The 16,721-nt window shown below is 32.7% G+C and overlaps 1 protein-coding gene, 1 long non-coding RNA gene and 1 other non-coding gene across 12 annotated transcripts; 1 reads left to right on the top strand and 2 right to left on the bottom strand.

The window, feature by feature from the left end:
- Nucleotides 1-858: 858 nt before the first annotated feature.
- Nucleotides 859-940, top strand: TRNAS-GCU (transfer RNA serine (anticodon GCU)). Its single transcript has one exon. It is a non-coding gene; the product is annotated as a tRNA-Ser (tRNA).
- Nucleotides 941-1,962: 1,022 nt separating this feature from the next.
- Nucleotides 1,963-5,884, bottom strand: LOC110635714 (transcription factor MYB83-like). Its single transcript, XM_021785143.2, has 2 exons — nucleotides 5,423-5,884; nucleotides 1,963-3,274 (listed from the first exon to the last, which is right to left on the bottom strand). Exons 1-2 carry the CDS (start codon nucleotides 5,704-5,706, stop codon nucleotides 2,500-2,502), a joined length of 1,059 nt encoding a protein of 352 aa, XP_021640835.2. The 5' UTR covers nucleotides 5,707-5,884; the 3' UTR covers nucleotides 1,963-2,499.
- Nucleotides 5,885-9,758: 3,874 nt separating this feature from the next.
- LOC110635702 (uncharacterized) lies at nucleotides 9,759-15,312 on the bottom strand. 10 transcript variants are annotated; one of them, XR_009150450.1, is made up of 7 exons: nucleotides 13,328-15,308; nucleotides 12,988-13,235; nucleotides 12,673-12,868; nucleotides 11,379-12,472; nucleotides 10,910-11,024; nucleotides 10,510-10,664; nucleotides 9,759-10,425 (listed from the first exon to the last, which is right to left on the bottom strand). It is a non-coding gene; the product is annotated as an uncharacterized LOC110635702 (long non-coding RNA). The 10 variants fall into 10 exon arrangements; XR_009150453.1 differs by having other exon boundaries at nucleotides 13,626-15,308; XR_009150452.1 differs by having other exon boundaries at nucleotides 12,988-13,186; nucleotides 13,328-15,307.
- Between the last annotated feature and the right edge of the window lie 1,409 nt (nucleotides 15,313-16,721).

Here is a 16,721-nt window from a genome sequence, read left to right as displayed (position 1 = left end):
TAAACCATTGTTGATGAGAAAATAGTTAATGAGAGAGGGAGAGAGGGAGAGAGAGAGATTTAATTGCATATATATCCCTTTCTTTTGAAGAGATGATAGATTGAAACACAAGTGTAGATCCATATAAAGATGGTAGTCATGATTGCAGGTAATAGTGAGAACATTGATAAATAATCTAATGGGAGCAGCTTTATTTGCTTTTATACAAAGACATTATGAATACCACATCTCATTATTACCATCATTACCAAATATACATATATAAACTTTCTTGCCCTGCCCAAAACTAGATCTCACTGTTACAAAATACTCTTGTAATGTTATGTACTTATCCTCTTTTTTAAGGGTATGGGGTCCTGAAGTCTCGAAGGAATACACAGTATTGAAATGTCTCTTTGCAAGAAAGGCCAGGGCTTGTAGATTTCACCATGATGAAACAATTTCAGATTGTTCTCTACATGTCTTTCTGTCTGTTGGACAAAATAGGATAGGATGAATAATCAAACAATTTCTTGAAGCAAGAAAATGTATAATCAGATCCTATAAACAAATCCAACAATTACTAGATTCTTGGGTTGTTTATTGATGACTATAATTTAAATATTTCAGAACTAGGCAGCATTTCCTGGACAGTCTTCCCAAGTTTGATTTATATTCAGGCAATACTTGATTCCAAATTGCAGCAAAAGTGATCATTTATTAGCTGTTTCAATCTGCTTAATTACTTTGAAGTTTTTGGACTCTTGGAGGCCACAACTGAGGAAGCCCAGGTACGCCAGCAAGCAGTAGCAGCCAAGCAAAAATCTACGACTTTGGGCTGGGTTAAGGGAATATATTTGTCATCAGTCTCATAAATTGGACGCTTTGGCCGAGTGGTTAAGGCGTGTGCCTGCTAAGTACATGGGGTTTCCCCGCGAGAGTTCGAATCTCTCAGGCGTCGGTAGCTTTTTCTTTTTAAAATCTTTCCCCCAATTTATTCTTTATTTAAACTCATTTTCTTTTAGTTTTATTCAATTTGAATATGTTTATTTTTTTTTATTTCTTTCAATCATTAGCTTAGTTCGATCTATTTTTGTTTTTGATCGTATGGGTCTAATTTATTTTTAGCTCAATAACATTGCATTAGCATTGCAAGCCCCTAAGGGCAATTGTACAAATTAATTAATGACTGAATATATAACAAATAATATATGTGGACAATTATATATATAAGTTAAATGCTAAACAATTAATTAAGAAGTATAAGCCATAATTCAAATGCTTAATAAGATATACTAACTTGTACTCTAACCAATTGACCAAGACATGGATTGGTAAGCTTAACTTATCAAACCCTCATTATAGCTAAATCTCTTTATTTTGACTTGCTTCTTTTTGGATTAAATGAAACAAGAAAAAAAAAATTCTTGTGATAATGTAGTGTTAGATTTCAAATTAATTACTAATGGGTTTATGAAATAGAGAAGGACATCTCACTCTATATAGTGTAATTGTTTTTTTTTTTTCTTGAAAAAATACCATAAGAATTTATCATCAAAGCTAAATTTTCTTTATTAAATGTTAATTTAAACAAATTTCCAAAAAAAAAATCCTAACTATAGAGTAAAGAATTTTTATGAGAAGTTTTATTTTTTAGTAGGGAATTGAAAGTGAAAACTTGAATTTGAAATAATATTCATACGTGAAATTAAATATGTGAATGTAATCAAATTTAATGTTGATTTTATCCAATGAAAATAGAAAATATTAATTGTTTCAAATATGCATGTTTTCCTAAACAAACAGCTAAATTTATGCATTAGATTAGATACAAATGGAGGGAGGAATGGGGGGTATGATTTTATATTTACACACTAACAATGTATATATATATATATATATATAGAGAGAGAGAGAGAGAGAGAGAGAGAGAGAGAGAGAGAGAGAGAGAGAGATTGCATGAAATTTCTTATTAACAAGTGCTTACAAAGTGTGAATTGTATATCATTGTCATCTTGCAACTAAGAACACCATCGACCTCCTCATTATTTCCTTGTTTGTACATGAAATTAACTACAATTTGGCTCACCAACTAATCTTTTTATTTTGCTGATCCACTTTCTCTTCTATATACTATTCACATTTCTCTTCCTTGGAGCGATGATTATTGCACCAATCAGTTCCAAGAAATGAACCCAAATTGTCTTGCCTCTCGCGAAGAAACTGAAACTACTCCATCGTATACAAGAATCTGTGCCCACCCTACTTGTATATAATCTCCACTTCGCAATACTTATTGCAGATTCATCACTTCAACAATAAAGAAAGAAATAGTATATATATAGAAAGAAACAAGATAAAAGTATATGGCTGAAAAAGAAAAGTTTCAGAGAATTTGGAAAAAGATGTATGCCCAAAATTTCCTAGGACATTCTTGGGTTGGGGTAGCTTTGAGAGAGAGAGAGAGAGAGAGAGAGAGAGAGAGAGGGACAGAGAGAGAGAGTTCAAAGGGTGGACAGTTTATCCAACTTGGAAATCAAGGCAAGGAAAGGAAGAAATGTTTTCCATCAAACCCTCCAAATCCCATTCTCCCATTCTTAAGTTGTCACCTTGCCAATGATTTTCAAACCCAAACATGTCCTCTACTTTTCTCTGATGATGATGATGATGCTGATGATCAGTGTTATTGAAGCAAGAATTATTATCGTTCAAGTGGTTGTTGATGTTATCGTTGTGGTTGATATTGCTTTTCATGCTAATAAAGCTGTGATTAGTTACAGCATTATTATTATTATTATTCTCCTTCTCCTCTTCAATACTTCTACTACTCTCTAGTGGAGGAAGACAAAGGTCCCTTTCTAACCCAATTTTATTATGATAATTCTCTAAAATCCCATATTCACTGTAAAATCCATCTCCCCCCATACCCACCTGAGTTAAGCATGTAGGCACGTCGAATATACCAGCAGCCGCAGTCCCATCGAACCGGTTATTATTAAGGATAGAGAAAGGATCGAACTGGTTGCCGCTGCCGGCGACCATGGCTTGGATGGAAGCTGATGAGGAAGATGAGTCCATGCACATTGCCATAAGGTCATGATCATGCATGGACATGACATTTCCTATGACATTATCTCTAGGCTCTGAAGAATCACTTTCATTTGGTGAGGTCGTCGAAGGATTGTTATTATTGTTATTGCTAATAATCTTGAGTCTTTTCTTCAAGGCAGAGTTCCAAAAATTCTTTATTTCGTTGTCTGTCCTTCCAGGAAGACGAGCCGCAATTTGAGACCACCTGAAATATATATTATTCAAGATAAAATATGAATTTTATATACCTTATTTTATATATAATAACTAATCATATTTTATGAATTTCAGATGCATGGATAGAGTTACGGTATAGAAAAATGAATAGGAAAGGTCAATAAGCACACCCATTTCTATTTCTGACCATTAGGCAATTTTCCGTGCCCTAAAAATGTCCTAGACACAAAATTCAACGTGAGATTGTCAAGCAACTTGCATATATAGATATAAAATAGAATAAATGTAATACACCTATATATATTTATAGAAAATTAATTCCTTTCGAGTTTTGTGTTAACCCTTCTAATAATGTTTTTTTTTTTCAAGAATTGAATCTGAACTTTGCTCCTTATATTTGTTTTAGAGTTCAAAGAAAATTAATTCCTTTGGAATTCGATTCCAATTATAAATTATAGCGACTTTATTTCAATTGTAACACAATAATTTTTAAATTTTTAATCAAATAGATCAAAATTTTTAACCTAAATTATTTATTGATAGTCATAGGGGTGAGCATTCGGTTCGAACCAAATCGAATCGAATTAAATTATAAAAATCAAATTATGTATTTTAAAAATCGAACCGAACCGAAATAGGTGAAAAACCAATCAAACCGAACCGCTCTATTTCGGTTCTATTCGATTTAAACCGATCGACTTTGATTTTTAATTAATTTTTAATTTAGACTTGATTTTCAAATTATTTGATCAAATTTTGACTTTGGTTTGAACCTAATAACCATTAATCAATGAAATTAAACAATTAATATATATAAAATTAAATATAATTCATAAATTTTCCATAAAAATAAATCAATTCAAAAATCGATTCGGTTTGATTTGATTCAATTTGAACATATAAATTACTATTCGGTTCGGTTTAATCGATTTTTTTCTCTTCAAAACTGAACTGAAATAATCGAAATTTTTATAATATAAAACCGAACAGAACCGATTAAATTTTAAAATCAAATCGATTGAACCAAATTGATTCGATTCTGTTCATTTTTCGATTTGAACCGAAATCTGCTCACCCTTAATAGTTGGACTTCATAGACCCCTCCAACAGCCCATTTCCCACCAATGTGGGATGTTGTAACATATAATAACAGAATAGCGGTATGGAAAATATTAGCTACCTAATTAATTAAAAAGTTTTGAATGCTTATGGAAAAAATAAGTTAAAAAGTTGTGAAATGGAAATTTAATCTGTAGCATGTATATACGTGGAAGTTTCAAAGTAAATTAAACAATCGAAAGACACAAATGGCTATTTTCCAAGGTTGACTGAGAAACTTTTGCCATGGAAAAGGCAAGAGATGTGGAAGATTCGGGTTGGGACTGGACATGATGCATTTTCTGAATCAAAATTATATTCAATTTAAGCATATAGACTAATGAGAGGCTAAGTTTCGAGGACTTTGCCAATCTTTGATCTTCTTGTACTCATGACTTCCAAATTAACAAAATTTCTTAGTCTTCGTTATAAAAAATAATAAGAAGAAAAGAAGAAGAAGAAGAGCACATGAATCAATGGCTGTTCAACTATTTGGTCTGCGGTATGAAATCTATGAAGCCAAAATCTAAGAAGGACATAAAATGTAGCCTGAAATACGATTTTCTTGAAGGTTAAGGTTTGTCTAAGCCTGTATGTATGTGGATTGAATATGGAATTGATCATTCATTGCCCATTACATGCTACAACCTAAGAGATAAAGCGAGCAGGAAAATGAACACTAATTGTGACAATTGCTCCAGGTCCCTAGGCGAAGAAAAGTAAAAATAACCAATAGAAATTTCAAGAATTTGCTTTGTTATTGACATTCTACGTATCCACTCTCTTTTCATCTCCATTTCATTCTTACCCTTATATCATGTCACTATAAGCACATGAATTATTGTTAATATCACTAATTTTCTTGGGACAATGAGCTAAGAGCAGGAAGTTAATTTGTTTAATGGAGTAGCTCTCTCTCTCTCTCTCTCTCTCTCTCTCAATCCAAGACTAGCATCTTCATCACAATAATATTCAAAAGCTAGAAAGGTGACCTAAAATATAAGTGTTGGAGTCTCATATTGTATTACATAGCTAGAGTTTTCATATCATAATCTTAAAAGAGGAATAGAGAAAGGACCTGTTGCCAAGAATGGAGTGCAAATGGATGATAAGTTCTTCTTCTTGAGGGGAAAAAGCACCTCTCTTTAGGTCAGGTCTCAAATAGTTAATCCAACGAAGACGGCAACTCTTTCCACACCTCTGCAAGCCAGCATTCCTAGCAATATCACTCCAGCAACCTTGTCCATTAGTTAACATGTACTTGATGAGCTTCTCATCTTCCTCTGGTGACCACAAACCTTTTCTAAGCTTAGCCTTGTTATTGCTCACTTTCTCTTTCCCCATTAGATCCGGCTTTCTCATCGCTATTAGAATAGCTACTTTTGGATTTGATCTAGTGGAGCCTTTGTTCTTTTTTTAACTTGCTTGATGGAGATAAGAGAAAGCTATATAGCTAAATGATATGTTTGCATCCAAGAGAGAGAGAGGGGAGGCTTCATGTGGTGGTAAGAGTGATGATGATGGTGATGGTTGTGGGGTTTGCTTAGAATATGAAAATTGTTGGGGGGGGGGGGAGGGGGGGGGTGTGAGAGGGAGAGAGAGAGAGAGAGGAATATTTGTGTTTGTTGTCGGTTCATGGGTAGAGTGGAAAACGGATTGGAGGGGGACCTCCTCCTTTGAGAGATTGAGAGAGATCACAGAGAGAGAGAGAGAGGAGATGGTTGGTCTTCTTGTCTTTGACTCTATCTTGTCTTTTTCGATGCATTTTTCTTCACTCATAAGATAATCATCATGTGTATATGAGACACAAACAATTTTGCTTCCACTTCACATAAATGATAATGCCTCTCTCTCTCTCTCTCTCTCTCTCTCTCTCTCTCTCTCTCTCTCTCTCTCTAGCTTCATAGCTTATACTTTAGAAACTCATGTGGCTTGAGAAGGAGAGAAAGTGCAATAAGTAATTTCAATACTCTTCTTCTCCTTCTCTATGGCAAAAAGTTGCATATATTAGTTACATGCTTGTCTGTTACTACATTTGTTAATTAAAGATGACTAGCTTGAATAATATTCAAGCATGTCTCTCTATTTCTCATTCTGAGCTAACAGCCTAGCTAGCATGCTTTACAAGCAAATCATAGCCTCTCTTTAATTTTCCTGCTAAGAAAAAAGGGTAAGAAAACGCAGAATCTGAAACTTTTTACAATACCCTTATCTTTTTAACCAAATTTTAGCTAAATTACTTGCCATAAATGAAGAAAATAAAGAGGACGGGGAAAGAAAATGAAGGATTAAAATGAAAGCATATCACCTATGAGTTTTGATACTGAAATCGAAGCTGTTCCAACACTGTAAGATCCAATAAAAAAAATTTTGAAGTTTGTTTCAGCAAAACCATATATGAATGGTAATATCTCTTTGATACCGATGTAGCTGAACCAGTAAACAGAGGACCAAAATTCTATGTAAATGCAGTCATATATTCATGTTAAATATGTCCATTTCATGTTAAATTTGTTATTAGCAGTTAAAATAAATGGCAAAGATTAGTAGATAATGGTAACATCATGACATGTAGATTGGCATGATCCTCTCTCTCTCTCTCTCTCTCTCTCTCTCTCTCTCTATATATATATATATATATATATATATAATGTTTAGGAGGTTTCTTTTTCATTTCCAATTAGGACCTCTGCTTGTCTTCTAAGGCTTAAAACGTTATTCATCATAAAATATTAGTAATCAATTTCCTATATATATCTGTCAATTTCTCTGAAAGTTGTCCTGAAATTTCCTGTCTTGTACATGTAGATACAGAGAATATTTCTTGTTTCTTCTTTTGTACTTTGCTTTCTGTTTCTCAAAAACTCCCACATCATTACAGATAAATCTCTTCTTATATAATTTCCATATAAAAAATTTTCGAAATACACTAATTAGGATTGGATCAATGAATTGGTACACCTGCTAGTAATTAAAGGTAATAGGGTCTTTAATTCAATACCATAAATCAGAAAACTGTTTGATAGGTTCAAATGCTCCAAATTCAATCAATCCAAGGCAATGATCTAGACACATGTATTTCTTTTATTATGAGTAATTAAAGACCTTGGCGGCAGGTTCAGAATTCTGGTAATGCAAGCTCACAATTAGATTATTAGACCAATAATTAAAAAAAAATCAAGAATTATAGCCAGAGATCTTTCATTTTCTTTATGTGTTGTCATAGTTATCTTCCATTCCAATTCCCTTTCCCTACCTAACCCTCCACCTCCACTCCCTACTAAATCCCAGGGAAAAAAGAAATTTCATGTACCATGGAAAATACTATCAGCAAATTCCAAGTCATTTTCCAATCCAAATGAGCATTATAAGCTAGTCTTGGTCAATTCTTGAAAAATATACAAGGGAATTAATACAGTTGTTCAAAGCTTATCCTGTTTTTTGATTAAGACAGAAGCAGATTTCCAGGGAAAAAGTGAGATGAGAGTGGAAAACTCTCAAGTTACTCAAATGCATCAAAAGCTTTAATTCTCTTACACATATATATCTCTCTCTCTCTCTTTCCTGTATCCCACAGCTGTACTGAAAAAAATCTGTCTTATGAGGCTGTCCCAAGCAACGTAAATAGGTTTGGTCTACTTAGTTAAGAAGACAAGAAAGACCACGTAGCCTAAAATCGTAGTTAAGAACTTGGTACCCACTACCCAGAAATGCACATCATTGTCTAGTCTTGAATCTTGATGTATGAAGATATTGCAGAGAGAGAGATGGAGCTTCTATAGTATCTTTTATCATAAATTATGACTTAAAAAGCTAAAAAAGAAGTCATGAGAACCATGCAAGGAAAAAAGGGAAGAGGATAAGCATGTCAACTCCATTTATTTTCTACTCTTTCAACCCTTTTTGCTTCATGTGAGGAACATATTCATCATCTTTAAAGCAGATAAACAGGCAAGCCAAAAGTGGTAAAGACAAGAAAGTTCTCTCCCTTTTTGTGGCATCAATAACCCTATTGATTCAGCTTGGAGTATCTGTGATTTTTGGAGTTGGCCAGAGGAATTTTGCTATTCCCTTCCCATCTCATTGGAAAATCAAGTTTGGAACAAATGGGATTTTTTTTTTTTTTAATGAAAAGAAAATCAAGTTTGGAACAAATGGGAATTTTTTTTTTTAATGAAAAGTAGTCATCATAAAGATGAATTATCTAATAGGTAGAGGGAGAGACTCAAATTCAATATCTCTCCACTCCCCAAACCTTGAAGGAATATCAATTAGGCTATCTCCAATTGGTAGATGAGGAAAAATTTGGGACTCGGGTGAGGAAAGAGATATTATCCTTTTATTTTTATATTTTTTGATAAATTGTTAAAAATACGTGGTCATTATTATTATTATTATTATTATATGTAAATACCAAACATATTGAGCAATAGTTTATTTTTATTGTTTATATAATTATAAGATACACATTTTGATTTGACTTCATCTTTACCCTAGTATCTTTAGTAGGTAGGAATTCCTCATTGAATTTAAGAAAAATAGAATCCTAATAAATTGACAGCACCCCTGAGCCTAGAATCAGATTACCTTTTTTTTTCATTTTTAGATAAAAATAAAATCAAATAATAAAGCTTTGATTCATAAATTTTAGGTTTGGGATTTATTATTGGAATAATTACTAAGACCTTAATCTATATTTTGGTCTTTGCAGTTTCAAAAAGTAGGATGTAGGTCTAATTTAATTTGATTCTTTAAAATTTCAATGTTTTAGTTTTAATTCAATTTAATTTTGATTCTTAAAACAACTTTATACAATTACTGCCATAAAAAGTCAAATATAAATCATCATTTAAAATTTAAATTTTATTTTTAATACATAATATATTATATAACTATATCTTATAGTTATTTCTTATTTATATAATCTTTATATAAATATATAAAGACTAAAAAGTATATTATATAATATATTAATGCAATTATAATTAGACTATAGGATAATTTAATATATTTATAACTAAAATTATTTTTTAAAAAATTAAAGGAATGAATGACAGTATTAATTTATATAGTCTACAATTATAGTTACTATGTGTGTGTGTGTATATATATAAAGACTAAAGACTAAAAAGTATATTATATAATATATTAATGCAATTATAATTAGACTATAGGATAATTTAATATATTTATAGCTAAAATTATTTTTTAAAAAATTAAAGGAATGAATGACAATATTAATTTATATAGTCTACAATTATAGTTACTATGTGTGTGTGTATATATATATATATATATATATATATATGTATATACATATTACAATTTTAATTACATATAAATATATATAACTATATTACAAATATATAACTGATTTTTTTTTTTTGAGAACTTATATATATTACAGTTCTAAGTTAGTGTGATAGGATTCTTAGATTCAATTCAAGTCCTCAAAAACTGTACATACCCTTAATTTTGAGGGACTATAGTGTTTTATTAAATAATTAAAAAAAAAAAGAGAAAAAGCTGATATGCATCACAAAAATGGGCGTAAAACTCTATATATGTAGGATAACTAGAGGTCTGCTAGCGGTTGCCCTGACCCGAACAAATTTTTATTTGTGAAGAGATGCTTTCCCATCATATGAAAATGGGGTTCAGAGTAATTTTGTGATAGCGATAGAACTAAAAGAAATGGATCAAGGCCAGTGCCATTGAGGGTGTATTAGACGAAGCAATGAAAGAAGAAAACAGAAGAGGCAGTCTCTACGATAGAACCTCAATGGCTTGTAGAGACTGCCCTTCATATTTTCTTTTTTCATTGCTTCATGTAATATAACACAATGGCTTTGGGTCTTGATCCATTCCTCCTGGTTCTATCCCTATCATTTTCCTTCCTAGAGCATTGATGGAAGTTGTTGCAGAGGTATCCCCAAGAGGTGCAGCACTTTTTAAAGGGTGCCAACGTTTATAGGCTCATGCAGGAACCCCTCCATCTGCTTCGCCCTTGTCTTAATGGACACATCAAAACACCTTCTGCCCAAACTCTAGCACAAGATCCCCAAGAATACCTGGATCAATCTGATGTAACTTGGAGATAATTAGATTCACTCCCTTGTAAAATAACGAGGGCATTGAATAACTAATAAGGTTTACAATTCATACCTTCTGTTCTAGCTTAACTATCTTCCCCTGCCAATGTATATCCTGCAAAGTCTCCTATTCTTTCTTCTCTTACGGAGGCAAGGGCTGGGAGTGAAATTGCAACAGCTAATTCACAAAACAAAGCAGCAGGCAACTAGGCAACTGCAACATTACTCCTATAAATTGCAAGGATCAGCTAAATACGTTAGGTGACAAGAAGATAATATAGATTTGAATATAATTCAAGCTACAGGCACTATGCATCTGACTAAAGTAAAAATTACATCGATATCAAATAGTTTCAAAATTCAATTCCACAAGGAGATATCCTGATGTATAAAAAAATACAATAGATAAGAGACAGAACTGCAACAGATATTAACAATATAGGTTTGATAGTGAACCAAAGTGTCAAACTTACAACGACAGTTGTGACTATAGCTTTCAATACTTCCTTATCTTCCATGGTCAACGCCACAAATTTCTTAACAATGCTATCAATGTACCTTCCCTTCTCAGCCAACATAGCTACATTGCTACAAAAATGAAATTTTACGACTAACACTCAGTACAAATATGAATCAGCTATCAGGAAAGAAAAAAAATTAAAGCTGCAAAATGTAAAGAACACGGGGGGGTGGGGGTTGGTGGGGTGGTGGAGAAAGGAGTGATACTTGGAACCATTCTGAAACACATACTAAGATGCAACATCAACTCTGTTTTCAACTTTTTAAGAAAAGAAATAAATCTGCAACAAAGTAAACTCATAATAGAGCTTCACAATCAGAGGTAGCCCTCATCCCTCCACCCTCAACAAAGATATGCAGGCATTCAAAGTAGAAACTTTTAGTTAGGTGCATGAAATATCAGTTTTCAGAACTGTATCTTACCTAAAAAGTTCTTTGTAACATCTGAAAATTTAGCTTGGGCACAAATTTCGAAAATGGCCTTGACTCTTGTATCAGAAGGCACTGTCAAGTCCTTTGTGAACTCAGCAAATGTAGGGTTTTTCTTTGAAGCCTCCACAAAGTCAAGAATTTCAGTCAGACTCAACTTTTTCCTATGCATTAGCATTTTTGCCAGCAAGGTACAAAGCAAAAGCATAGTTTCCAGATCCCCAAACAGAGCAAGTAGACAGAACCATCAAAGCAGGATTAAAACAAATAAAGATAATCAATTTTAATGTTTAGTGCCCCTCTGTAAATAAAGACATATTGCAAGTTCAAACTTCATTTCCTAGTTTTGAATTCATATGACATTTAAAAAAAAACATTTAACAATTCAATGATTACATGCCAAATCACATTTCCCAGTCAGGTCTAAAACAAAGTTAATCACACTGTTGTATCAGCATCAAATAATAATCCAGTGTCTTATAGCACCATAAAGTAAGAAAAATATCAGAAAAAAGAGAACAAAATGTTCACTGTTAACCAAAAGGTTTACAAACATGTAATGTCTGATATGACAATCTTCAAAAATCACAATACAAGTTATAGCTTCGATATTATCATGTAAAATGAATGATAAGCACCTTTTCTTTAGTCTTCTCTAATAAAAAAGTTTTTCTATTTCTTTAAAGAACAAATACAATCAAGGGTCACTTGAAAATGCTACATGAAATAGCCATGCTATAAGAAGATGCATTTTGTCCCACTTAATCTCTATCATGGAGTTTTCAAGAAAACCAGTGGAAATTTATTTAATATAACCGAATCCAATTTTTATTCATCTAAGCCAAAAGGACATCTTTTGTTCATCAATGCCTAAAGAATGGTCACAACCATACTTTTGCATGCGCGCGCGCATACACACGCAAACAGACACACATTCATATGTCCAATAAGCACCATCAAAACAATAAGTTTACTTAACTTAACCTTCTCCTCCTTTTGTCCCTATGCAGTAGCATAATTAGTCATTACTCAGTGCACAAGAAGAGAGTAGGCAGAAACAACTTGCTCTCGAAAATTAATAATGATTCCTACAGTTTGTATAGAAAATGTAAGAACTACGGTGCAAAATCAAATCAATTATAGTGAAACGAGATTATAGAACAGGGAACAGCCATCATTGTAAGACCTGATAAAAAAAAGGCACAATCGTTGCTCAACTCAGCCCTAAATTACTATTTCACTTTAGTTGTGTTAAGATTTCAAGAGTTATTGGGTTTTGCAGGGCTACCTCAGATAAGAAAGCAGGGCGGAGAACGAAGCATTGAAACGCCGATCAGGAAGCAGAGAGGGAATCGGATCTCATAATCCTGGTGAGAAGAGGGAGACGCGATCTGAGACGCCCATTCATTGTCTGGAGCTTTGCTGTTTTTGTTTTCTATGCTTACTGAGCAATGACACAGTTCGACTGGGCGAGCTGATACAGGCTACAGAAAAAAATAGAAATTTTTGACGAAAATTATTATTTACTCTCTTTATAATAATAAAATTAATTATTGTAATAAATTATTGTAATAAATTAAGAACTTCATTTGGTGTGAAGCACCTGATAGATAATATCCTCACAAATTCAAATGCACCAGGGTTATTATCAACCTCATATTCCATACAAGGTGAGCAGAAAGGACCTGATCTCTGTTTCTTTTAACAAAGACTAGCCAAATATCACTTAAAGACTTCAATTCTCATCGGTTGCCTGCCTTACTAACTTGTCTCCCATTGCGCCACGGGGGGTTTTCTTTCTCCTGTATTTGAAGAAGTGTTGGTGCATGCCACTCTTTTAAACAGTCACAACTTCAAACATGAAATACAAATCAACATCTTCATCTTATGATATTATCACAATACAACAGAAACATTTCTTTCATTGACCAAGGAAAACATACTCATACTCGAATGCAGATTCCAGATGCATTGTTCTAGCAGAACATATCAACAACGACCCAGATGAAATACATACAAATAAGTAGACCAAATCACATTTCACTGGTGAGACACAAAACTTACACACTTCGAAAGTAAAACACCACTGAATAGTACCAAAGCATGAACAAAATCATAGAAAACTCGATAAAAAAATTGGTGATTTAACAAGAGATTTTGAATTTAAAGAGCACATTCTATAGCAAAGCGAGAAAGCCTTCTTTTCAATCTGTGGAAGTAGAAGTTGAGAATAATGCGAACCACTTTTGCGAATGGCTTCTATGGCCTTGACAGAAAGACACAGAGAAATGAATTGCCCACAGAATGATTGTACCAAAAGACCAAGACTCATTCCATCATCAATCTCAGAAAAAGAAGCAAGCAAAATTAGCAAAAAGCCAAATAAATCTCCACCACCTAGATTCCCTCCCTTCAATCAAACACGTAACCCCAAATTAGACACGTCTCCTGTCACCATGAAACAAATTTGTTTCCTTTTCTATTCTCTCTCCTTGCATTCCATTTAGTTTCTTCCATTACGTGCATATGCTTAGCTACAGACTGGGGTCCACTAACTGAGCCTTTAAGCATATAATATTTGATCTCAAAATCAATGAGGAACTAAGCAATCAACTTCATACTAGTTGTGAATGAGAAGATGCACATCTCAATTATATTTCATGGTAACAACTTTGACCTCAACAAAGAAAGTAATTTTTAATGCTCTGATTGGTTTCTCTTCAATACTTGAACAAAGCCACTCAACTTCTCCCAACTCCAAATGAAGAGCTAGACAGTAGTAAGAACTAGTACATAAAAGGATGCATCCTTTTCTTTGAAAGCACATGCATATACTTAAAACCAGTTAACAAAGCACATATGGGTAAAATAAAATTTTAAACAGACAAAAAGGTAAAAGTCCAACTATTGTGCTTCAAACTTAAGAGACTTCAAAAAGAATTAATTAATGCAAAAGCCATTTGGTAGTCATGTAAATAACTGGCATGCCTCCCATTACCACTAACAAAATTTTGCTAGCATTTTTCAAGAAGTGCATTTCAACTTCCCCATTAGGTAACATATAATTTCCTCTTTTTTAGCTCCACATAATTCGAGTTGTGCTTATTAGATTACATCAGTAATAGTAATTGATCTAATCATAATATTACAGGAAAATTTTGGATATAGAAACAAGTTGGTCAAGTAACATTTTTTTTTTTCAAATATAAGATTTTTTTTTCAATTACATTCCCAGAAATAATAGCAAATCAATTGCACCAGCATGAGAAGCAATGCTGCTGCTTCAAGCAACATTATGCAAAAACATGAAAAGTGTTAATTTCAACTCCTGATTACCAATGTGGATGACAGATGACAGAAACTAAAGCATCTTGGCCTTCATCAATTTAAGGACCATATTACTGAGTACTGATAGATAGAGGAAGCAGCAAAAACATCAATGTATGTTTCAGAAGATAAATAATGAAGTCATCCCCTACCTGAATATATGCAATTCGCACGCCACCCACATAAATTGATATGCGTATCATTAAATATACTTGAACCGCTTCATACCCTTTTAAATGGAAAAATCTATCCCATAAAAGTCAGAAGCTTCAAGTTGAGACTGGAATGTTTATGTCACAAACGGAAAAGGGAAAAAAAATAAATAAATAAATTGTCAAAATCTATCAAAAAGAAGCTACTCAGGTTCAAATGCATAATATAGTAATATTAATTTTTGTTGTATTACCCAATTAGGACTCCAAAATTCAACCAAACTCAATCAAGCCTCCACTCAGAACTAGATGGAGTTCACAATATGGATTCCTTCCTGCATTCAATTCTACTTGCGCCAAATCTTTTATGGGTTATTGGAATATCGTATACACATATAAACAAACAGTGAAGATCTAATATAACTCTTACACACACATGCAGATACGCACAAATTAATCGAGAAAAACGATTACTTGCCTTAGCTAATAAACACTGCACATTGCATCAGAAGACAAAATGGTTGCTCTCTCGCTTTCTCAGTACAATCTGGAAAGAATAAAAGGGCAAGAAGCACATATTAAAAAACATGCAAGCAATATTCACTAAAAAAACATTGTACAGAAAAAAAACATTTATGCAAGAGGAAGCAGTGATTGAGCAGCTTGCAGCAGGGGTGCCCACAGTTCAGGAATCGCCGGTTACAATTCCTGAACCGCCGGTTTAGGTTCAATGAAATCATGAACCTGAACTAAACCGTCAGGGTATGGTTTGGAAGACGGTTCCCTGAACTGCCGGTTCTGGTTTGAGCCTCGGTTCAAAATGTTTTGAAGGCCGTTCGAAAAAGAACGGTTCAAGACAGTTTGGAGGACGGTTTGGAAGCGATTTAGGTATGGTTTAAGAGTAGTTTAGACAAAAAAAATTAGAGAAAAATTTTATTGATTCAAAATTTAAGTTATATTTGTAAAAATATTTTAATTTTTCTTAGAAATCTTTCAATCAAAATAAAATAAGAAAAAAAAGGAATAAAATAATTTATCTTTAAGAAAAATTTAATAAATATAGACTTGAACCTGATTAAAAAATTAGAGATAAAATTAATTTTTTTTAAAGAAATTAGCAAAAAGTGTAGGAACTTAATTTTGCCTAAATATCCCTTTAGGATTTAGAGGAATAAAAATTTCTAGTTCTATTACTTGTCTTTTTTTTTAATTACATAATAATTAATAATTAAAAAGTATAAAATAGAAAAAAAAAATAAAATAGAAAAAAAAATAAAATAGAGGGTATTGGAAATTTTATTAAGGATTTAAAGTAATAACAAAGTAATTGAGATAATATTGAAAATTTCAATAAATATATAAAATAATAAAGTAGAAAAATTAAGAGAGTATTGGAAATTAAAATGAGTGTAGAAAATAATTATTTAGAGAATTTGAGAAAAATTGAAAAAATATTAAGAATTGAAGAAAATGCAGAGAATACTTATGTAGAGAATTAATGATATATATAAATAAATTAGAAGTGAGGTAACATATTTATTAAATTTTTTATATTTAAATCACCGGTTTAATTCTGTTCGAAATCGTCAATTCAATCCGATTTGGAACCGCCGATTCATAGTTCTTAAAAAATATGAACCTGAACCAAACCACATAAAGACGGTTTCGATTCGGTTCGAAATCGGTTCTGATTTTGATAGATTTTGATCCGATTTTATTCCGATTCAAAACCGGACCGTGGCCACCTCTAGCTTGCAGGTTGCAGCAATAGACTTGAGAGAGCGAGAGAGATTTGAGAGTGGGGTTCTTGAGAAAGTTGTCGATACTGGAACCGAAGATGGTTTGGGGTTGTTGGGCC

The sequence above is a fragment of the Hevea brasiliensis genome, chromosome 8 (genome assembly GCF_030052815.1).
Source record: "Hevea brasiliensis isolate MT/VB/25A 57/8 chromosome 8, ASM3005281v1, whole genome shotgun sequence".
In the NCBI taxonomy this organism is placed as follows: domain Eukaryota; kingdom Viridiplantae; phylum Streptophyta; class Magnoliopsida; order Malpighiales; family Euphorbiaceae; genus Hevea; species Hevea brasiliensis.
Note: the sequence above shows the minus strand (reverse complement) of the source record. Positions and strands in the feature narration are given on the sequence as shown.

Bases quoted from the DNA above. Each gene is read 5' to 3' on its own strand.
- LOC110635714 (XM_021785143.2), bottom strand. From the start codon at position 5,706: ATGAGAAAGCCGGATCTAATGGGGAAAGAGAAAGTGAGCAATAACAAG. The intron at 3,275-5,422 runs GTCCTTTCTCTA...TATATATTTCAG, and splicing joins CACTCCATTCTTGGCAACAG to GTGGTCTCAAATTGCGGCTC.